At 34.4% G+C, this 25477-nt stretch overlaps 1 protein-coding gene across 4 annotated transcripts in view; it reads right to left on the bottom strand.

Moving 5' to 3' along the window:
* Window positions 1-25477, bottom strand: part of RSF1 (remodeling and spacing factor 1) — a 145557-nt gene that overhangs the window by 95033 nt on the left and 25047 nt on the right. For 2 of the 4 annotated variants that reach the window (XM_037010606.2, XM_037010605.2), the window contains exon 2: window positions 5966-6057. In XM_037010606.2, coding sequence (XP_036866501.1) covers window positions 5966-6057 — 92 coding nt within the window. Of the gene's footprint in view, window positions 1-5965; window positions 6058-10285; window positions 17270-20186; window positions 20273-25477 lie in introns of those variants that run through there. The other 2 variants (XM_037010607.2, XM_073215970.1) reach the window with 2 other exon arrangements.

Here is a 25477-nt window from a genome sequence, read left to right as displayed (position 1 = left end):
GTTGTTGGCAAGCCATGGGCAAGACGCCTTTCTGTCTGGCTTCTGTAGTGGTCTTAGTCTGGGTGGATGGGAAGGAAGGGATAATGGGAATAAGGGGCATTATGATTAGCACACATAATGTAGGCAGGGGGGCATGGGGAAGTCAGTATAGCACAGAGAAGACAAGTAGTGACTCTATAGCATCTTACTACACTGATGGACAGTGACTGTAATGGGGTATGCGGTGTGGACTTTAATGGGGGGAATCTAGTAACCACAATGTTGCTCATGTGATTGTATATTAATGATAACAATAAATAGGTAAATAAATAAGCCCACAGACAGTCATATAGAAAAAAACAAGGAGCCAGAAGCTGCATAACCATTCTTGAAATCAAGAATAGTTCTGTACAGTATGATAAAAGTATATTGATGAATTTGATACAATAGCAAGAAAAGAACCCAAAGTAAAAAGCAGGGATCATCACATCAACAACTCTGTTGCCATGTTAAGAAATTTATTTTCTATTCCAAAAGACAACAAGGACAAATTTATTTTCTATTCTGAAAGACAACATTAAGGGCTTAAAGCAGAGGGGAAAGATCACTGATTTTCACTTTATTGCTTTAATTGTGATAACTGGTTTAGAGGCAGGGAAACAAATCTGCAGGTTCCTACAATAATCTAAGTGAGAAATAATGGTCTCAACTAGAGTAGAGACAAGAAGGGTTGAGTAGACTGCATTGAGAGAGATTAAGGAGGCTAGACAAAGTAGGGTTTGGCAATATATTAGTTTGAAGGACAAAGGAGAAGTCCAGAATGATCAGCAGGTTTCTGTTTTAATAACTGAATAAATAGTGGTACCATTTACAAAGCCAAGAAATAATAAACTCAAGGTCACAAAAAATATACTATAGAAGTAAGCAGATTTATCCAAGTTCTGATTCTTTTTTACTAACTCAGATGCATGACCAAGAATAAGTATTTTTCTTTGAGTCTTAATATCACCTGTCAAATGAAGAGCTCAGAGAGACAGAGAAGTCAGAAGTTAATTTGGAAAATGAGAAAAGAATCAAGGATACTGCTTAGATTTTTGTTTAAGTAGGTTGGGGTGGGGAGCAGGGAGTGGGGTGTGTTGGTACTATTTAACCAAGGGTATCAGTCAGGGTAGTCTAGGTTATGCTACAGTAATAAATGACCTGCAAATCTCAATGGTTTACAACATGGTTGGCAAACTATAGCCCACTGACCAAGGGCTTGTTTTTTGTAAATAAAGTTTTATTAGAAGACAGCCATATTACTCACTTAGAAATTGTCTATAGTTGTGACAGAGACAGAAAAGACCATAAGCCAATTTATGGAATGTAGCTAAAGCAGGAAATAGATGGGATACAACAGCTGGAAATGTCTATATTGAAAAAAAGGAAGATCTCAAATCAATAACCTAACTTCCACTTAAGATATTAGAAAAGATGAGCAACCTAACCTCAAAGCAAGCAGTAGTAAGGAAATAATCAAATAGAAAAACTGTAACAGAGAAACTCAATGAAACCAAAAGTTGGTTCTGAAAAGGTCAATGAAATTGACAAACTTCTAGCTACACTGACCATGAAAAAAGAGAATACACAAAATGAAAAAAGAAAGAGGGTTTATAACAACTAACTTTACATTAAGTAAAAGGATTATAGGTGAACACTATTAACAACTGTATGCCAATAAACTAAACTAAATGAAATGGCCAATTTTCTACAAAGACACAAACTACTAAAACTGACTCTAGAAGAAATATAAATCTGAAAAGATTAATGACAAAAAAAGAGAATGAGTAAAGAGAAAAAAAAAACCTTCCAACAAAGAAAATTCCAATCCCAGATGGCTCCACTACTAAATTCTAATAAATGTTTAAAGAATTAACCCTAATACTTCACAAATACTTGCAAAAAAATAAGAGGAGGAAACACTTCTCAACTCATTCTATGAAGCCAGCATTACCCAGATACCAAAACCAGATGAAGACATATCAAGAAAATAGAACAATACCCGTTATGAATAAAGACACAAAAACCCTCAACAATAAATTAACAAATCAAATCCAGTAACATATAAAAAGGATAATGGAACTTGACCAAGGAGAACTGACTGCAGGATTGCAAGGTTACAACATATAAAAATTAATCAATGTAATACACCATATTAACAGAATTAAAAAAAAAGACTCCCATGGTTTTCTCAATAGACACAGAAAAAGATCTGACAAAAATCTTAACACCTTTCATGGTAAAAATATCCAACTAATGAGAAAAAAAAGAGAATTTCCTCTACCTGATAAAGGGAATCTATGAAAAGCCCATAAGTAACATAGTAAATACTGAAAGACTGAGAATTTTCCACCTAGGATCAGGAACATGACAAGGATGTGTGCTCTAACCAGGTCTATTCAACAGTGTACCAGTGGTTCTACTGAAATCAATGATGCAAGAAAAAGAAATAAAGAGCATCCAAACTGGAAAGGGATTAAGTAAAACTATCTAGATATGTAGGTGATATAATCCTATATATAGAAAATCTTAATCCACAAAAAATCTACTTGAGTTAATAAACAAATATGGCAAAGCTGCAAGATACAAGTTCAATATACAAAACATAGTTGTATTTCTACATATTAGCAATGAAAATCTGAAAATGAAATCAAGAAAATAATTCCACTTACATATGGCATCAAAACAACAAAATACTAAGAAATAAATCGAACAAAAGAAGTTTAAGACTAGACTCAGAAAATTACAAAACATTTTTGAAAGGAATTAGTAACCTAGATATTTTAGAAGACATTCTGTTTTCATGGATCAGAAGACTTACTTTTGTTGAGAAGCCAATACGCTCCAAATTTATCTACATATATGGTCATTATCCAAATCTTAGCATTTTTTCAGAAATTAACAAACCGATCCTCAAACTCATAAGAAAATGCAAGGGATGCAAAATAGCCAAAACAACCTTGAAAAAGAAGAATGTTTTCAAAATTTACCACAAAGCTATAGTAATCAAGACAGGATGGTACTAGCATAGACATATAAATCGTCAGAATAAAGACTTCAGAAATAAGCCCTCATATTTATGGTCAACTGACTTCCAACAAGAACATCAACGCAATCCAATGGGGGGAAGAACAGTCTTTTCAATAAAAGGTAACAGAACAACTGGATATCCACATGCAAAAGAATGTAGCTAGACCCCTTCTCACAGCACATACAGTAATTACCTTAAAATGGATCATGATCTAAATGTAAAAGCTAAAACTACAAAACTCTTAAAACAATATATAGGACTAAATCTTCATGACCTTAGGTTGGGCAGTGATATCTCGAAATACAACCTCACAGCACTAGCAACAAAAGAAAAAGATTAATTAGACCTTATCAAAATTAAGACTTGTCCATCAAAGGACATTACATAGAAAGTGAAAAGACAATACATAGAATAGGAGAAAAAGTATGCAAATCATACAACTGCTAAGGGTTTAGTATCCAGAATATATAAAGAACTCTCAAAACTCAACAGTAGACAAACAAACAATTAACAAATGGACAAGGATATAAACAGACATTTTTCCAATGAAAATATACAGAGGCCTACAAGCACACAAAAAGAATGCTTAGCATCATTTAGTCATAAGGGAAATACAAATCAAATTCACAACGAGATAACACTTACTACCCATTAGGATGGTTGAAATCAATCCATCAATAACAAGTGTTGGCAAAGAGGGATGTGGAAAATTGAAATTCTCATATATTCCTAGTGGAAATGTAAACTGGTGCAGCTGCCTTGGAAAACAGTCTGGTAGCCTCAAAAAGTTAAACACAGAAGGGCCGTATGACCCAGCAATTCCAATTCTAGATATATGCTCAACAGAAATTAAATCATGTCTACTCAAAAACTTGTACACCAATGTTCATAGCAACACTATTCACAGTTGCCAAAAGATGGAAACAAGACAAATATCATACACTAGTAAGTGGATAAACAAAATGTGGTGTTATCCACACTGGAGTATTACTCAGACATTGGAAGAAACAAAAGTACTGGTACGTGACAAAACATGTAGGAACCCTGAAAATATTATACTTAATGAAAGAAGCCAGACACACACAGCCACAATTCCATGATTCTGTTTCTATGAAACATCCAAAATAAGCAAATCCACAGTCAGTAAGTAGATTAGTAGTTGCTGAAGATTAGGGGATGGAGGAGTTAACTACTAATGGGTATGGAGGTTTCTTTGTGGGGTCATGAAAAATGTTCTGGTTCAGACAGTGGTTCTACAACCTTGTTAACATACTAAAGAACACTAAATTCTATGCTTTCAAAAGAGCAAACTTTGTGTCACGTGAATATATCTCAACTCAAAAATACTGGGCCAGAACCTGTAGTTTTGACCATGGAACTAAAATCTCATCCTTTCACATTTTAAAAAGAAACTGATATACAAAGGGGCAAATAGATTTTATCCATATCCCCAGAGTTTATTAGCAGTAGAGCTGGAGTTAGTGTACAAGATATTTTTACCTCAGTTCGCAGAACATGTGAACATAAACAACAAACCTACTTAATAAAAAGATTTATTTACAAGGGACTATAACCTTTAAAATGCTATGTTAAAATGAGTGTCCTGAAACTCCAGCATCTCTTTCTAAGCTCCAGTACCCTGATTCTTTATCATTAATAAATATTTTATTAAAGGCAAAACAGCACTTCACTGGTATTTTAATAGGCACTCTGAATAGTTAAAAATTTGCTCACTCACAGTGTAATATATTTCAGAGATTTGATTAACCATTAGATAATCAGACTTTAAGAAAATCTCACAGCATCAAATTACTGAAATGCTGAGTCAACTTTGCAATACTTTAAACTTGTGCAAAAATATTGGAATATATTTCATATTGGGTTTTTCGAAAGTTAAGATACTACTATCATTCAGAGTTTAAGGTTTACATTTCTTTCCCTCGAATCTGGGTAAAACTGTGGCTGCTTCAACCAACAGAATATGGTGAAAATTATCTTTCCAAATTCTTGATTCAGAGAATCAATGAGCTGATTAAAATGATTAGTGTTTTATGTCACTTAATTTGGAGTGGTGTGTTACACAGCAAAGATAACTGGAACAGAACATGTAGTTTTCATAACAATCAACTCTTGTTTCCTGATGGTTCCTTTCTTCATAGCACTCTATAATCATATATCTCCTATTACAAAAGATATGAAAATACACATGTATATTAAACATTTATATTTTATAAGAAGATGTCAAAAAATTATAAATTTTCAATCACCTAAAAATATAACTTAATACTCTGATATGTTACAGAATTCAAAATATACCTCCCAAAGGACATGATGGAAGTAGATACATACGTAAGTTTAGGCTTCCAAAAACTGTGTGTTTCTCAAAGTTTAGATCAATTCCAGACAGTTTTTCCTGAATGCTCTTGCCTTTAATATGGTTTATCATAAAGCAACCACTTTCTGATTACCCAGGTTGTTCCCACTAAGGATATGTCTGGCCTTAGAAATTTCCCATACTGACCTAAAGGTCTTTGGATGTTTGACCTTTTAAGTAAAAGACAAATTATGTCTCTATCTATGCATTCTGTGTGATCTCAAAAAAAAGAGACAACTTTCTTGGGTCTTATCTTTATCTTACATGATTTGATCAGGATGATTTTCAGCATTAAATGAGAGAAGACATGAAGTCTTGAGCACAGTGTTAGGCACAAAAGAGATATAATATTACTGAAATCTAACTTGAGGACTCGAGACTTGCTTAGCATCTACAAAAGAGAATAACGTATTGATAATACTCCCATGGATTTCTGAATCACAATTTCTAACTTTTAATAGAATATTTTAAAAATTAAGCATATTGTGAAACATAGCATCAGTATATGATAGATAATAAGAAGGTAATTTACAAATATTTACCTTGATCAAATATTTTTCCCATCTGTCTGCTGTAACTGATTTGCCAATCTTTCTCATCAACTTCAAATGGAGCTCCACCAACTCTTTTGGTACTTAAAAGGAAGAAAAAAAGACTGTTAGCTAACAAAATAAAACATTCATAAACACCTAAGTTTGTAAAGCAAAAATTTTCCCCAACCCCAAATACTTTTTCAAAATACATGATACTGATTTTAGCTATCTTTTAGACGTCTGAATCAGAAAACACTAGGGCAAGAAATAATTGAAAACTAATTTCTTAAAAATTAACAAGAATACTCAAGTTTTCTTTTCAAAATACCATCAAGTAAGAGTGAACTCTAATGTAACGTGCAGACTTTTGAAAGACAGTAACATGCCAGTAACGTTCATCAATTTTAACAAATGCACCACTGTGATGTGGGGATGTGGATAGTGGGGGAGGTAGTATGTGTTAGGGAAGAAGGTGTATGTGAACTCTGTATTTTGTTCTGTTTTTCTGTGGATCTAAAACTACTCTAAAACGCCTAAAAAAAGTACAATCAAGTAAAAGCACTTAATTATACAACTAAAACTTCTACTCTGTTGGTTTCTCATAACATATATTTGGTTTCCTTACTGAGACTGTAAACAAAGATTCATAGAATTAGAAAACAATAAAGGAATATAAATCTCAGAAATAGAGCTTAATGGTTTTCAAACTGTTGCACAAAACTACTCTTCCAATCTATCCCTTATCTAACATGCTAAACTCCTCTACAGTGTTCCTATGGGTGTTTGCCTAGTAACCTTCAGGGACAAAAAATTTACTTACTTTCAAAAGTTCTAATTATTTTAAACTTAGCCTATGAGAAGTCAAAATGTCTTCCTCCTCGGTTCTTCCCCTAGTTGTTGCTCTTATTCTCTAGTTTCAAAGACAATACTTACTTCCAATTCCTTTTCTGTTGGAACCTTCAAATATTTAATTTAAAGATTGCTTGTCTTTCCTCAGGTCCCCTCTTCTAACTGTAAACAGAGTTCCTCCAAATATCCTTTGGGCCTAATCTGATTCTATTGTTTATCATTAGACCCAAGGGAAATAACTGATACACACACAGGAGCACACATGGGCCTGTCATATTTAGCACTTCCTAACTGCCAAATAATACCACTTGTAACCTAAAAGAAATTATACTCTCTAAAAAGGTTCCATAATCAAATACATTAGAAAAATGCTGGACCCAACAGAAAAATTTTCTTTAACCACAGGATTTCTGGAAGTCTTACTGACTAGTCTTACATGCATTGTGAATATAATCTGCAGCATTTCCTAATATATTTGATCATGGAATCTTCTACTGTGAAAGATAGTATCTTGTAACCTACAAGTGCTTGAACAATCTGGGAAATGATGGACTCATTTTTTTCAGTGATTCTTTCAGACTCTATTCTCCACTTAAATTTACTTCTAACTTGACATACCTTGACACCCATTCAACAAATCTCTGTGAGTTCATTATTAGTAAAAATAAAGAGTCTCTGCCCTTAATAAGCCAACTTAAAAGTGAGTCTTCTTAGTGGGGGGAATGGTGGGTTGGAGGCACAAGAGGGGTGGTTACAGACAAGTAAATAGACAATTATACTAAGCCAAGACTTGAAGTATGGGATTGTGGGTGGAGTGGAGAAAAGGGAGGCAGCACATGGGTTACAGACATAACAGCAGGTGCAAAAGGCTGAAAAACAAAGTGACCATAGAACTGAAGTCGTGGACACAGAAAGAGGACATGATCATGAAAAGCCTTAATAAGGCCAGGCTAAGAAGTTCACATTTTATTTAAAAGTTTAGGCAAGAGAGTGCTCTGTATTCTTAGAAAAATCTCGACTGAATTGTAGGAAAGCAGATTGCTTTTGTTTGTTTTAGGAGGTGGAGTACAGGTCAGAGATTAGATGTAGATGTACATTCAGGAAAATATAAATCTAGAAGACGAAAGTAACCTAAACTAAGGCAGAGGTGGCACAGAGAAGAGTGGGTATATTTGAGACAAGTGGGTATATTTGAAATAAAATCACAAAAAACAGCTGACTTTAATATTTAAACAAATATTAAAACCCTATGATTGACTGGTTGTGCAAAGTGATACAGAAAGTTGAGACAACCTAAGGCTAGGGGCAGGTGAGTAGAAGCTGATGACAACAGAGTAGGAAGAAAAAGACATAGGCTCAGTTCTCAGCTCCACCGTTAACTTAATACAAGGAGACCATGGTTCCAGTTAAGTTCTTTAGACACTGAATCTCAGATTCCCCATCTGTAATGGCTGCACGGGCTATCTTACAGCTTTAAAACTACAAAACATCACAAAGCTAAAACACCTTCATTTTATTTCTCTCATGCTATTTGGAGAACCAAAGGCTGGTTTCAATTTCTCTTCTTCCCCTTTCTCCAAACACAGTAGTCTTGATGATTCTTCCTTCATACACCTCAAATCTGCTCCCTATTTCCCCCAATTTCTCTAGGATATCTATGTACTTTCTCACTTCAGAAAAATGGCTATTGATAATCTCTTATAACCAAACCAATATTCCAAAAATGCTGCTTTCATGCCACTTTCTAGTTCATAAAATAGCTTTTATGGCTCCTAAATACCAACATAAACTCATCCAGATTTTTTTACCCTAACCTCAGAATTCCCACATCCAATAACTTCCCAATCCTTCTCTCTCACTTCCACACTGAAATCCTTGATTCAAATTATTCTGGCTTGTTCACTATCCACTAAGCATACCCAGTCCTCTACCTATGTGGGCTTTATTCAAGCCTTCCAGCTTACTGTTTTCTGCCCTCTTGACTCATATACATCTTTCAATGTCTGGTCAATAAAAGTCCCAAAAGTCTGTCAAAGCCATATGCTAAGTCCAGAAAATCTTTGTCCTTGGCATGCCCACAGTACTCATATTGTCTGTATCACTCATGTAGCAGCTGGCTAAAAGCTTTGCATAAGTGTTTTAGCATGTCCTCCATATCACACACGAAGTCACAAAAAATTTTGATATAACTGGTACTATTTCTAAAAATCCAACAGGACAAAAATAAATCATTCTACTTTACAAATGTAGTCATTGTTGATCTAGGTATGCAGCAGATTATATATTACTTGATTTGCTTAGTAGAACATTAGGTCTTGCACAGCACTGACCAATAGCAGTATTAATATGAGCCACATAATTTCAAATTTTCTAGTAGTTCATTTGTAACAGTAAAAAGAGGTCAAAACTAATTTTAATAATATATTCTGTTTAACACTATGTACGCCAATGTTATTTCAACATATAATCAGTATTTAAAATTTCAGATATTTTATGTCTTTTTCACTTGGTATTTCTAATTACATTTTTAAGTTAAGGTATAACTGACATGTAGTTTCAGGTATACAACATAATGATTTGGTATTTGTATATATTGCAAAATCATCACAATAAGTCTAGTTAACATTCATCACCTCACATAGTTACAAAATTATTTTTTCTTATGATGAGAACTTTTAAGATCTACTCTCTCATCAACTTTCAAATACGTAATATAGTATTATTTACTGTAATCACCACGGTGCACATTACATCGCCACGACTTACCTATTTTATATGAGACTCTGACGTTCTGCACCTCCTTCACCTATTTCACATCTTTTTTTTGGTACCAAGTATTCAAACTATATTGTACATTTTACACTTGCAGCTCATCTCAGTTCACACTAACTAGATTTCAAGTGCTCAAGAGCCACATATGGGTAGTGTTAATGTATTGGATTATACAGAGCTAGAATATTTAAAATTTATAACCCATAATTTACTAATAATGTACTTAAATATTTTTGAGATGTAACTAACATATAACATTTTATTAGTTTCAGTTGTATAACAATGATTCAATATTTATATACATTGTGAAATACAACAGTCTATGATGGAAATATTCTGTATCTGCACTTTTCAATATAGTAGCCATCTACATGTGACTACTGAGCAATTTATATGTGACTAATTAAACTGAAGAACTAAACTTTTAATTTTATTTATTTTTAATTAAATTTAAATAGGCACATGTGGCATGTGGCTATGGTACTGAACAGTGCAGCTATAAATAAAAATCATATTTTTAAAGCACATAATTGTTTTCCAAATACAGATGCACTGACAATCCGTAAATTCTCTTACCACCCAGAACATTTCTAAATAGTCTCATTTACAAAATACTAGGTAATTATTAACTTCTTTTAAAGATTTATTAACCATCTCATGTCATTCTGAAAAACTAAAGTTTTGTCACAATCAAACCAAGATCTTTACCTTTTCACATGATGGATTTGATACATAACTTTTAACAGACCTCCTTCTTTCACAAGGCCTCAGGAGGTGAAAGATTCTGAAGCAGAAGAAAAGGTCAGAGGCTCTGTGAATTCATGAAGGGTCTGCCAGAATGATGTATGTAATGAAGCAGCAGAAAGTGGGAGAATCCCAGTCTGCATTACTGATCCAATCACCCAAAGATGTCCTATATTGTGACATTTTTCTAAGAATCCTTCCAGCATCAATCAAGCCTTCAGAATGCTGCTGCTTCTACAATTCTAGTCTTGTTACTTACAATTCTGCTCTTTAAATGGTAGAAACTTATAGCAGCCTTAAAACGTCCTTATGCTTACAGGAAGAGACACTTAAGAGTCACAAAAACAGCTGACTGTAGGTCATTGATAAAAGACATTGATTTCAGAGACAGTGATTCAAAGACAAGCTTACAATAAGCTTTTACTTACTGTCCATTTTTACAAACTCTGTAGGGGAAGCATAATTTTAACAATAATTTTGGTTCTTGAAATAACTTAGATAATTATACCTTATCTTCAGAGTTCATTTAATCAGTCATCCTACAGTTTTCTGAAAAGCAAAGACATGGCTCAAGAAAGGCTATGAACTGTAACTTAGGCCTCTATCTGAAAATTTGTAATACTCCAGAGATGCCACGTACATAGAATATAAATCACTAAGCTCAGCTTATTACCATTATGGAACAAAATAAATCCAAGAATAGTTTTTATGCAGGTAGACAAACCACGGGGCATCTCTGCTCTACTTTAGGTTTTTGAGTTTCATTTAGAATTGTATTGCTATCCCCATACGGATAGAAAAACACACCAGTTATGGTTCAGATTATTTCAGAACCAAAACTGTGAAAACCTCTCTGCTACAAAGAAAGAAATCAGTATACTACAAATATCAGCATAGTTGGAGTTTATGATAAGCCAGTAACTCAGCATTCCTTCCTGAAGGAGAAGGTAGAGTTTCTTTCTGGAGAGGAAAGGCCTCTGGGTTAAGATGTGAGCCAATTATCTTTAAAGGGTTACTTTTTCCTTTTATTTCACAAAAAGCTTCCTGGCAAAGAATCTGAGGTACTTGAGGCAAGGCTTCTGGTTACCATATGCCTCCAACTCTAATCAGATGATCCTATCTATTTTCCTTCCCTTTTTCACCCTACTCAATTTCATAATCATGGGGCAGGGGGGGAGGTGGAGTTGGATGAGGAGAGAAGGGAGACAAAAACCCAAAATAACTAAAACACAAAAAAAGTGATGACAGTATTTAAGGAAGAGGAGGGATTTTCCCCCTACATTTTTTCTCCAGTAATTTCACACCTAGTAAAAAGTTGAAAACCTAGTACACCTTTCCCCTAGATGCACCAACTGTTAACATTTTACGGTTTTACACAAGGTAAAACCATCAGGGAAAGGATCTTTAATAAAGATAAGTCCACAAAGCAGCAGCCAACCAAGCCAAGGAAGATGATGCTAGACACAAGGATGTGCTTGTAGAGAAGTGCTGAAGCAGCCACAGTTTCCAGTCTAGCTGGAAATAGGAAAGGGGAAAGGATGAGGCTAAAGAAGTAAGCAAAGGTCAAATCTGATAAAGCCTTGGGGGCCGTGAAAAGAGTTTAGGTTTTATTCTAAGTATAATGAGAAATCAAGGGAGGAATTTAGGAAAGTTTCACAATTGAAGTTTTTAAAACATCATTCTGTGTCTATGATCTTCAAAATAATCTAGGTGGCAAGGAGCAGGGATAGATAGTTATAGATGAAATAAAATTTAATTGTACAGAAACTAGGTTATGGGCACATGAAAGTTCATTATGTAACTTTCTACCTTTGTATGTTTCATATTTCGCATAATTTAAGAAGATACATGGGATATGAAGATCAATTTGGTTTCTCTGTGAGGAATGAATTAGAGAAAGGTAAATACAACTAATTAGAAGGCTATTGCCATACTTCAGTGAAGAGGTAATGATGGCTTGGACTATGGGTGTGGCAAGTAGAGAAGCAAAGAAGAGCCCCGAGGAAAACAGCAAAATCTAAAAATTACCGAACAAGCACCTTCACCAATCTCAATCTGAGGAAAGGACAACTATATATCTGTCTTCAATGTAATCCCTATTAATTTGTTCATTTTTACAAACAAAACCCACAACTTTTCACTTAATCACATTCACAAATTAGAAAGGCAACATGTACACATAGACATTTAATAATAGTCAAATAAACTTATTTTACCATGTCTTACTTCTGATACTCTTCACCATTTCAAATGCCCACATTTCATTTAGAAGATTACACTTAAATTTCAATTAAGTATTCTTAAAAACTATTATACATGTATTATGAAAAGTACAGAGAGAGAGTCAGGAGAAAGAGGTACAAACCTTAATTTTTTCATTCATAAATGGTTGTTGTACCAGATAATCTGAAGTCTTCCAGCTCTAATATTCAACATCTAAGTCTAGGTATTGAACCAGATATTTATTTGCCTTACAATAATAACATAGCAGTCAATCACAGGATCTTTGAATTTTTGAACTGAAAGCAATATCTAATTCACACCTCTGACAGACTAGAAAATGTAGCATCTAAGATGTGCTGAGAATTGCCCAAGATCAAACAGAGGTCAAGTAAGAGCCCAGAGACATCTGGTCTTCCCATCCAGAGCTCTCTCTACTGTGTCTGAAAAGAATCAAATGGATGGAGAAATAGTTCTGATGACCTTATAATTCAAGCCACCCCTTCTGCACAGCCTCCATAACTGGGTTTTGATCTTGGTTGCTCCTGCCTATGTACTCTGAGGCATTATCCATTTCTAAAATGTAATCCAATTAACAGCTGGTGTGGCAACAGAAAGACTATTACTAATACTCTCAATCCATTCTTTTTTCTCAGAGGCTTTATTGAGACATAATTCACATATCATATAATTTATCCATTTGAAGTATACAAATCAATGGTTTTAGTACATTACATGGTAATTTTTTAACTGTGGTAAAATACAAATAACAAAATCAGCCTTCACCAATTTCAAGCGTACATTTCAGTGGCATAAATTATATTCACAACATCATGCAACCATTACCACTATTTTCCAATCCATTCTATAGTTAAAACTTTTGAAATAGTCACTGCCTTCCAAATTGCTTTCTGGAAGATTTATAATTATAAAAGCAAAATCCACTATAGTATATATTCTCAATAGGAGCAATATTGACACCATGTTGTCTTAATCTCTGCAATGTCACTTTGTAATTATAATCTGTCTCCTCTCTCCCATCCTTAGATGTAAGCTCCATGAAGATAAGGGCCAGCCAGATCCATCTGCCTTTTTCATCACTGTATTCCCAGCACCAAAACACAGTCCCTGGTTCATTCAACTATTTGATGAAACAGAAGAGAGACAAGAAAATAAAGGAGAAGGAAAGCAACAGGGAAAAGGAGTGGAGAAAGTAAAAATGTTCTGTAAGACAAATAAGGACTCTGTGGCATCTTACTACACTGATGGACAGTGACTGCAATGGAGTATGGGGAGGGACTCAGTAATGGAGGTGAATGTAATAACCACATTGCTTTTCTTGTGAAACCTTCATAAGAGTGTCTATCAATGATACCTTAATAAAAAAAATGTTCTGTAGACAGAAAAAAAAAGTTGCTGTAGGTGTGAAAGAAATGATCTGAACTAACAACATGCAGGGAAGTGATGAAGAAGATGAGATGAAAAAGATGGCAAAACTGGCCTTGGGTCACTGTGTGAGCAATCAGGTTCTATCACTAACCCTGGACAACATGCTGTTTTTCTTCTTTTTTTCCTTTTCTTTCTTTTTGTGGGGAACAATGGAAGAGGTGAATGCTCTCATGGACATTTGTATACAGGAGTAAATATGGAAGTCCATATGTTTAACTAAAGAAATACCTCTATAGTGATTTCCTAACACCAGAGCCTCTACAATGTTCCAGGTTTCTATACTAATTATGTACATCTTATAATAATTAAAAACTTGAACAGCACACTAGGATATGCCTTTATGATTCAGTACCATGATTTCAGGTGTTATGAAATCAGTGATACTTCTTTTAATGACAAGTCTACAGAATTATGAACTTAAAAGAATTCTGTTTCTTTATGCAAGTTATATTGTCTTTAGTCCTTGCTAACAACTGACCAGTTCATACTTTTCTTTCAATCAACATTCATTTAACAAGCATACTATTACCCATAACTAGATGAGTAAAATACTAGGTCACCTTAGTTTCCTGAATTCTTGGCAGAAAGCATAACAAAATGAGTTCACTGTAATTTCTAGTTTTTTCAATAAATGGGAAAACATGTATGAAAACATTTTATAAACCATAAAGCAATGTACAAGCCAGTTACTGTTATTCACCACCAGATGGTGATCATGTCTTATTTAAAACAAAATGCTGACATATTATTTGGGGGCCAGCCAGCTGACTGCTAAAAATGATGGATCAATAAGCAAACCAAGAATGTCTGAATAAAATGTTGATGATTTTTAAGTATGTTGAGTTGAAACATAAGAAATAAGAGAGAGAAAAAAAAAGATTCTGCCTGCAGACTTCTAAAGGAATTGATTTGTTCATGTGAACATATGATAGCTAGAATTTACAGAAAAAAACAAGTGTACTGTGTTTCTGGCATCAGCTATTTAACAGTTATTTGACCATTCACACCACCCTGAACTTCTTTAAATGCAGCAGAGAAATTTCTACTCAACAAAACTAAATATTTTAGAAAACCAGCAAAACCAAAAACCATTACTGTGAAAATACTGAACCCCAAAATAAAAATGAGTATAATAATAACAAAAACCCAATGAACTCATCACCCTACTTCAACAGTGATCAATGTATACATGACCAAGAGACTTTTTCCACCCCAGTGTGTTAAGGCAAATTCCAGATTTCATCCATAAATATTTCACTGTAATCTTTAAAGGGTAAGGACTCTTTAAAAATAACCGTAATATTGATAATATGGGTAAATGTGGTAACCAAATTGTTTTTTCATGTGAACCCTTCATAAGAGTGTATATCAATCATACCTTAATAAAAAATTAAAGAAAAAGAAAAAAAAAGAAAAAATCTACAAGATCTCACCCCCCTATTGTCACTCACAAAATTTGATAAATTGGCTATCTGGAAAACTAATCTAAAATCAGAAATTAGTAATCAGAAAATAATTGTATAGGCAAGGGGAAATTATCATTTCAGACAACTTCTAGACAATTATAAGGCAGAAAAAATAAAGTCACAAAAATCAAACAGAAGATATAGGAAATACTTGAACTCAGCAGAAAATGATTCTAAACAATAAGCAGGACTGAAGTCCAAGAACTAAATAAAATACAAAGCATAATATAAATGGTCCATGTCCTTTTCAAAAAATGGCTTTGTCTTTTTATTCTTTTAATGGCTTCTATTTTCTATTCATTCAACATTACTCATTCAAAATCCTCTTCATATGCGGCTGTTAATAATTATGTCCGTCTACAAGCAAAAACTCTGTATACAAGTATACTTTTGGCTTTTCCTCCTGGCCTTTGTTGGGTAAGTTATAGATAGGTGTCCTAATACTCTACTGCTGGGATCTAACACCAAGGGATATCTTTGTTCATGGACTTTTTTCCCCCTTCCTCTTAGAGAAAGATAGTAAAACATGCTGGAGCATGTCTGAGTTTGTTTGAAATGATATGCAAAAGACAGAAGTGGAAATTCTGAAATAGCAGTGCCAATTCAGAAACATGTCAAGGTAAAGAATGGTCTTACCATCTACAGAAACACAAAGATAATGCCATTATCTGTTTTACCCTGTATTTTTAATGTGTTGCATTAAAAAAATGACAAAAATAAAATAAAATAAAAATAACCGTAATACTATTACTACCATCTAAAAATTAATTCCTTGATGTCATAGAATTGGCAGCCAACTAGACAATGTTTAATTACCTTCAACTACTCAAGAAACTAAATCATATTTTGTCACCTCTGTAGCAGATGCTAGGAGCACCTCACCTTTATCCCCTCAGCACTCACAAGTCTAGTACAGGTCAACCTGCAAGCATGTGCAAATCTCTGTGTAAAGTTTTTTCTACAGGCTAGGGGAGTTAACCGTGGAAGAAGCCCTTAACCAGTAACTTACAGAAGCTCCTCACTCCATGGCCGGGATAAATCTGAGGTATGATCTAAGCTGTCTCTCAGAGCTCAACAGGAGGAATCAGCTTCTGCTCCCTATAAAGTAACATATTTGAAGAAACATTTTATATTGGTTTTTCCCTTTCCCAGTCTCATTCCCCTCTCCTTTATCAGCGTTTCCTGGCATCGTTTTCCAAATAAACTACTTGCACTCACATTTCTACCTCAAGGTCCGCTTCCTGGGGAATCCAATATAACACAACCTCTTAGTTTTAAATTAATGCTATTGGACATCCTAAGAAAAACATAAACATAAAAATTTCTGCAAATATGTTCAAAGAGTTTACAAACAACCCAAAAAGCATACAAATATTCCAGTTTAAAGAACCCTTCCTCCTACAGGTTCAGGATAGTTGAGCTCTTACTTCTATTTTTGAAAGTATTCCTTTGAGATTATTCAGTTATGTTGACAAACTAACGTCCCCACATGGCCCTTATTCTTTTGTTGGTGAAGAAGCACCATCATCTTAATACTCACTTCTAACATGCATAAAATCTAATCTACATGAAAATAGGACAATTGTTGGTATAAGTTTCTATACTTTAAAGAAAAATATTCATAGAAGGAATGGTTTACTAAGACTAGATCCCTCACATTTTCATTTACATATGATTTTCAGTGGATTTTTATTTTTTAACTGCTGCTGGCTTTAAACCAAAACAATACAAGTAAGAGTAAAGTACTTGTAGAGATTTATTTTGAAAATCAACTTTGGGCTATCATGCTAGTAATATGACAAAGTCACCTCCAGCTAACACACTCCTCTCCCTCCCTCCCCTTCAGAAAATAAGTTCTATGCCCTCAGTCTCCATTTCTTACTTATCAATTTGCTCTGAACCACCATTATTTGACTTTCATTAGTTAAATTAAATGGGTGCCTTAGTCCTCATCTTAATTAGGCAGCATGTGACACTGGTGACATCTTCCTTCCTGAAACCTAGCCATTGTGTGACATCACTTGTAAGACTTCTCATTTCTTTGCCCCTTTCTGGATTCCTTTGCTGGCCCTATACTTCTGCCTTCTCCTTTGAAGTTAGTTCTATTTTAGGACTTCATTAAATTATTTCACCTATCTCCTTACTATAACCAAAATGTGTTATCTCATTACGGAGATGGATATTTATGGATATGTTCAAGTAACAGAAAACCTTACCAGAGTGGCTTCACAAATAAGGGGTTACTTTTTCTCATATAACAAAAAGTCCAGAGTAATAAGTTGTTATTTTTGGTTTAATGGCTCAACAAATCCACCATACTGAACTTCTTTGAATTCCCAAACACTGCATGATGTTTCTAGCCTCCAAACCTTAGCATGTGCAGTTCCCTCTATCCTCTATCCTCAACCCAACTCTATTCATCATCAGAGTTGTTTGGTCATTACTACCTTAGGAAATCATTCTTTTTTCCCTTCTTTTATTATTCCTTTATATCCATGCTTATATCTTATCACGATAAAGTGCCCCTGCTGGGTGTTCCAAAATGATTATACTTAATGCATCACAATGTACCATAAATGCCTGTTTAAACACCTCTATCCCTAAACAGACTTGTATCTTCAGCACCTAGGACAGTGCCTAGCACACCCATACAGTAAATAAAGACTTGTGCAATGAACGGATTATTTGGATTTAAAAAAACAAACAAAACTTTGTCATAACATGAACTTCTCCTAAACAAGTAACATTGATTATTAGCAAGTGAATAAACAATAATACATGTTTCTTGCTAATACTTAAAGAACTAGACAGACAGATATAAATTTCTGAAATCATCAAAGGTAACATGTAAAACAGAATATCGATTTTGGCATGTTCACTTACGCCACCCAATCAACAATACCCATGCTATAAACTTACAAGTGGCCAACCAGAAACTGGCTATCATGAAGAAACTTCCTAACATGACAAGACAACTAAGGTAAGCAAACAACACACAAAACAAAACAGAAGAGACTATGACTAAATAAATGATTCCCTGTGACCCTCTTCCCAGTTAGTCACCCCATTCCCACCTTCAGGCAACCACTGATTTGCTTTCTGTCACTACAGATTTTTCATTTCTAGAGTTTGATACAAATGGAATCATATATAATGTATTCATTTTGTCTTTTTTCATTCAGCATGTTTTTGAGATTCACCAATATGTTGCATATGTCAGCAGTCTACTCCTTTTTAATGTGAACAGCATCCCACTGTATGACCATCTTTGTTCATCCAATCATCTGATGAATGGGTGATTTCCAGTTCTTGACACCAACATTTGTGCACAATGCTCTGTGAGGACATACACTTTATTTCTCTTAGACAGATGGCAGTGGGTTGTATGGAAGAGGTAGGTTTAACTTAATAAGAAACTCTCAAACATTTTGTCAAAGTAGTCGCACCATTTAATCTTCCCACCGTTACTACGTAAGAGTTCCAGTTGACAGCATCCAAACTAATATCTAAGATATTGTCAGTCATTTTAGAAGAATATGTTTCCCACTTTGTTGGGTAGAGTGCTCTCAATATTTTTCAGTTCTGTCAATTTTTACTCCACAAATTTTGAAGCTATGTTATTGGGTGACAACACTACCAAAATTATTATATCTTCCTTGTAAATTAACCCCTTTACCATTATGAAATATTCTTTTATATTTCTGATCATATTCCCTATACTGAAGCCTCCATTTTCTGATACGAGTAAGGTATTCCAGCTCTCTTATGACACAGTATATCACTTTCTGTCCTTTTAAGCTATATACTTAAAGTGGATTTTTGTAGTATCTATTTGGGTATTGCTTTTTTGTCCTGGGAATATCTTTTATTTAATTTTAATTAATTTTAACTGAAATACCACATGTGGGTAGTGGTAACCAGATGAGAAAGAAAAGATTTAGGTGAAAGGTTGTCAAACTAGAGCCCAGAAGGCAAATGCATCCTGTCACCTGTTTTTGCACAGCCCATTAACTAAGAAATGGTTTTACATTTTTTAAGGGTGGGGGATTTGAAAAATCAAAGGAAAAATAATGTTGTGTAACACATGACAATTACATGAAATCCAAATTTCACTGTTTACATAAATAAAACTTTACTGGAACACATTTATTCTTTTATGTAGTATCTATGGCTACTTACATGCTACACTGGCAGAACTGAACAGTTTCAACAGACAATGTATAAACCACAAAGCCTAAAATATTCTTTAATTTCTGGCTCTTTAAGCCCAGATTAAAACCATTTATATTTAATGCAACTACTGATATAAAGATTTAAATCTACAATCTTACCATTTGTTTTCTATATACCCCAACATCTTTTCATTCTTTCTTTAATTTTTTCCTGTCTTCTTTTGGATTAACTGATCACACTTTAGCATTGCGTTTGATACCCACTACTGGCTAATTAGGAATACTACTTTGTTTTAATACTTAGAGGTCGCTCTAGGTTTTACAATATGCATCTTTAACTTAACAGTGTACCATCAATGATACTCTCCCACTTCATATAAAATGTGAATATTTTTTAGTCATTACAACACTTCCGTCTCCCTGTTCTCATCCCTAATATTATGGTTGTCATACATTTTACTTCTACATGTTATAAAATTTAGGTTATGATTTTTGTTTTAAACAAGTATCTTTTTAAAAGACTTAAAATTAGGGAAAATGTACTTCATAGTTACTCACATATTTAGCATTTCTTGCACTGTCCATCCATTTGTCTAGATCCAGCTTTCATCTCATCCACTTTTCCTTCCATCTGAAGATGCTTCCTGTAATGCATTGCAGCTAGCTAGTAACAAATTCTCTGGTTTTATCTGTCAGAAAAGGTTTTTAGTTCACTCCCATTTTCAAAGGATATTTTCCAGGCTATATAAGCATATGGTGACAGATTTATTTTTTCATTACCTTACAAAATGTTTCATCATCTCCTAGTTTGCATAACTTCTGAAAGAAGTCTTCATTGTTTCTAAGTAAATGTGTTTTTTTCTTTGGCTGCCTTCAAACTTTTTATTGCTATTTTTTAGGAATTGGTTATGTCTTGATATTTTTATGTTTGTCCTGCTTTGGGTTTGTTGAGATTACTGGATCTGCAATTTTCATTTTCAACAAATTTGGAAAATTTTGAGCCATTATTTCTACATTATTTTTGGCTCTACCCTCCTTCTAAAATGTCAAATACACTTTTTATTAAGCCTGCTTGGAACTGTCCCACAGACTAATGAGTCACTTGTTTTCAGTTCTCTTTCTCTACCTTCTTTTAAGATAAAGTCTATTGCTATATCTTCAAGTTCACTGGTCTATGCTTCTTTCTTATGCATTGTCCATTCTGCTGTTAAATTCTCTCAATTAACTTTTTATTTCAGATATTGTTATTTTTCATCCCATGAAGTTCTGTTTGGTTCTTTTTTATATCTCCTATTTCTCAATTTATGTTCAGATTTTTCTTTAAATACATTTACTAGTTATAATAGCTATTTTAACTTCCTTGTCTCTTCCTCTGTCATTTCTGAATCTGTTTCTCCTAGTTATGGATTACACTGGAACTGCTTCTTGGCATATCTAGTAATTTATGCTTAGATGCTGGAAAATACAGTTTTGTTGAGTGTGATCATTCTCTAATTAGAGCTGGGCTTTGTTTTGGCAGTCAGTTATTCATGGATCCATTTGATTCCTCTGAGGATTTTTCTGTCTTTCCTATATGACAAAGTCATTGGGTTCTCCATCAAATGAGCTGAGTGACCCAAAGGACCCTTCTCAATATATGGTTAGAGTTAAATGCCTCATGCCAATAATTCCCTGGATGTTCACTGCCTGGTCTCACAGAGCTTCACTTTATGCATTTTACGACCTGGTATTCAGCAAAGGCTCAAGGTAGCCCCTGGAATTCTTTTGCCTGTATAGCTCCTTTCTTTTCAGAACCTGGCCATGTAACTTCTAGTTGCCTAAACCTCTCCAAAACCCAATCTTTGTCTCCTCAACTGAGTGAGACTTCCAGGCTCTCACTGGGCTCCCTATCACTGCTTCTGCAGTCCCAAAGTTGTTTCCAGGCAGGAAGTGATAGTAGTTGTAGAGTTCATCTCTTTTATTTCCCCCACTCAGACATCACAGTCCTACTATTAATAATGTTTTAGTCCAGTTTACTAGCTATTTATGACATGGGGGTAAAGCCTCATTAATATTCCATCATGGCCACAGATGTAACACCTAGTGTTTTTAAACAAAATTAAAGGCATATGTATTTGAGTAGATGATGTGAATTTTTATGAATCTTTTTTATACATGAACTACCTTAAAAAACCAACAATAGGTATATCATATACTGGTTAACATTTCCAAAAAAGGAAAAGGAACTATTGCATCCTTAAAATAATTTAGGGGCAAATATTACTGTCTCCATTACAAAGAGCCTCAGAAGTTAGTAACTTGCCTAGATAACACAAATATCAAGCGGCAAGGCAAAGATTCTAACCCAACTAACACTGAAGACCAGGCTTTTTACTCTATACCACCTTGCTTCCTAGTATTTCTCACCACAGACACTACATTTTAAGAAATTTAGTTTACCAAAACGGATTTATTAAAGCTTTCTGTTTTACTTAGCAAGGTTAATATTTACTACCAATTAGAATATCTGATCAGCATGGGGAAAAGAAATTACCATACTGAACTGAGAGTATGTCATAAAAAGGCAATGACACAGTGTCATGATTAGCTTATGTGACATTCTGACAAATAGATGTATATTTATTTAAATTTAAAACTGGCATTTAAAAATATTTGAAGTGGATTGTACACCCTTGGCTGTGATTCACTCAAGCCAATGAATCCCTAAGGAATACATGTATCTCTGATTTCACATAAGTAGATATAACATTCATCACTAGACCACCAGGAATGTAAGTTCCATTAAAGTTTTAGTCCTAAGACCTAGAGAAGGGTTAGCATACAGCAGACACCAAATACGTATTTGGGGAATAAAAGGTCCCTATAATATTGATTCTCTGAAAGTATAATGATGGAGGTATATTATATCAAGATGGTGGGCTGACCCTTCTGCCCAAATCCCCTAAAATGACAGTAAAAAGAAAAAAGCAGTTGACTTATTTCCAATAAATATGGAGTAACAAGGACTATACTGACCTTAACAATTGAAACAACAAAGCGATGGACAAAATATATGAAACAACAGCACTCAAATCATTACACAGGAGGCAACAAAAGACAGTATACAGTGACACATGAGAGATGAGAAACAAAAGAGATAAATCCTACAATTGCCCCATGTACTACTTGGGTAAGCAGGTGAAGAGGGAGGACCCAGTCAAAACCTTGCAATTTCTAGGTCAGACATGAAGCTGAGAGTCAAGTAGGAAAACTAGAGACATGAACTAAAGTTCATGGAGTAGAGAGAACTGCAGAAAGCACTTTGGAAATCTGCAAATGCTTCATTCCTTCTGAGGCTTCAGCAAGTAATGATCAGAGCGCATATCTACCCAAGGTCAGGGAAAGAACTCAAAAGGAATTAAGGTATCAATGCCCAATGCCCACACAGGACTGTTAGCAATTCCTATCCCTAAGAGCCAGAATGGAAAGCTTGTATTTCTAACAGTATTGGTTAGAACAGGGGTCAGTAAATTATATTCCACAGATCAATCTGGTCTACCTACTTTTTTTATACAATCCAAGAACTAAGAATGGTTTTTACATTTTTAAACAGCTGAAAAAAAGTCAAAAGGTACTATGTCACAGAAAACTATATGAAATTTGAACTACAATGTCCAAGAATATAGTTTACAATCATGCTTATTCATTTAAATACTCCCTATGGCTTCCTTCACACTACAACAGAGGGGATAGATAGGTAGTTGAGACAAAGACTATAGTCCACAAAACCTAAAACATTTACTTTCTGACACATAACAGAAAAATAACTCTTGTTCAGTAGGAAGAAAACTAACCCTAGAATAAACACATATTTGGTCTCACCTAACAAAGCTTGAATGCAATAAACTGTAAATCCAAGTAACTTAAATCCAAGTAACTGAGTGATGTCCCAGAGCTCAAGAATATTATAGGTGTACAAAAATATCTAACATCTAGCATAGTAAAACTGACAATGTCTACTAATAAAAAATTATCAGACACACAAAGGAAGCAGAAAAATTCAATCCATAATGAGAAGGGAAACAAATCAAATCTAATCCATAAGTGACATATTATTAACAGAATTAACAGAAAAGGACATGAAGTTATTATATGACTATAAATGACTATAATCTATCTGTTCAAGAAGACAGAGGAAAGCTTGGACATGTTCAGTGAAGACATGGATAATAAAAATCCACTGTAGAGAGGAAAATTAGTGCCTGATATTAAAAATACACTGAATAGAATAATAGCTAGAGTAGACATCACACACACACAAGAAAAGGACTGGTAAATTTAAAAACAGCAAAAAAACTAAACAAAATGATAGAGAAAAAAGATGAACAGAGGATTGATGAACTGTGAGACAACTTCAAGTGGACAGATATCTACCTAATTGGGAGTCCCAAAAGCAGTAAAATTATTTTAAGAAATGACAATGAAAAATTTAAGAGACATAATGAAAATACTGCAGAATAAAATTTTGTGCCATCCAAGAACAGAGCCATAGATCAATAGAATAGATATAGCCCATATATAAACCCAAACATATATGGCCAATTAATATATAATAAAGGAGCCACGGACATACTTGAAGTGAATCAAAGACCTGAATGTAAGTCATGAAACCATAAAACTCACAGAATAAAACACAGGCCAAACTCTCTTGAATATAAACATGAGCAACTTTTTTATGAACATATCTCCCGGGGCAAGGGAAACAAAAGCAAAAATGAACAAATGGGATTACATCAAGCTAAAAAGCTTCTGTACAGCAAAGGATACCATCAGCAGAACAAAAAGCATCCTATAGTATGGGAGAATATGTTCATAAACGACATCTGATAAGCAGTTAACATCTAAAATATATTAAGAACTCACATGCCTAAATACCCAAAAAGCAAATACCCCAATTAATAAATGAGTGGAGGACCTGAACAGACACTTCTCCAATGAAGATATTCAGATTTCCACATCACTAATCATTAGGGAAATGCAAATTAAAACCACAATCAGATATCTCACACCAGTTACGATGGCTAGCACCCAAAAGACAGGGAACAACAAATGTTGGCAAGGATGTGGAAAAAAGGGGAACCCTCCTACACTGCTGGTGGGAATGTAAATTAGTTCAACCATTGTGGAAAGCAGTATGGAGGTTCCTCAAAATACTAAAAATTTGTTTTTTGACCCAGGAATTCCACTCCTAGGAATTTATCCCAAGAATGCAGGATCCCAGTTTGAAAAAGACATATGCACCCTATGTTTATCGCTGCACTGTTTACAACAGCCAAGAAATGGAAGCAACCTAAGTGTCCATCAGTAGATGAATGGATAAAGAAGATGTGGTACATATACACAATGGAGTATTATTCAGCCATTAAGAAGAAAATAAATCCTACCATTTGCAACAACATGCATGTAGCTAGAGGGTATTATGCTCAGTGAAATAAGCCAGGTGGAGAAAGACAAGTATCAAATGATGTCACTCATTTGTGGAGCATAAGAACAAAGAAAAAACTGAAGGAACAAAACAGCAGCAGACTCACAGAACACAGAAATGGATTAGCAGTTACCAAAGGGACAGGTATTGGCGAGGATGGATGGGAAGGGAGGGAGGGAGGGAGAAGGGGAATAAGGGGCATTACGATTAGCACACATAATGTAGGGAGGGGCATGGAGAAGGTAGTATAGCACAGAGAAGACAAGTAGTGACTCTATAGCATTTTACTATACTGATGTACAGTGACTGTACACAGGGGTATGTGGTGGGGACTTGATAATGGAGGAAATCTAGTAACCACAATGTTGCTCATGTGATTATATAT

This window comes from Manis javanica, chromosome 11, assembly GCF_040802235.1.
Source record: "Manis javanica isolate MJ-LG chromosome 11, MJ_LKY, whole genome shotgun sequence".
In the NCBI taxonomy this organism is placed as follows: domain Eukaryota; kingdom Metazoa; phylum Chordata; class Mammalia; order Pholidota; family Manidae; genus Manis; species Manis javanica.
This window is presented reverse-complemented; position numbering and strand designations above follow the sequence as displayed.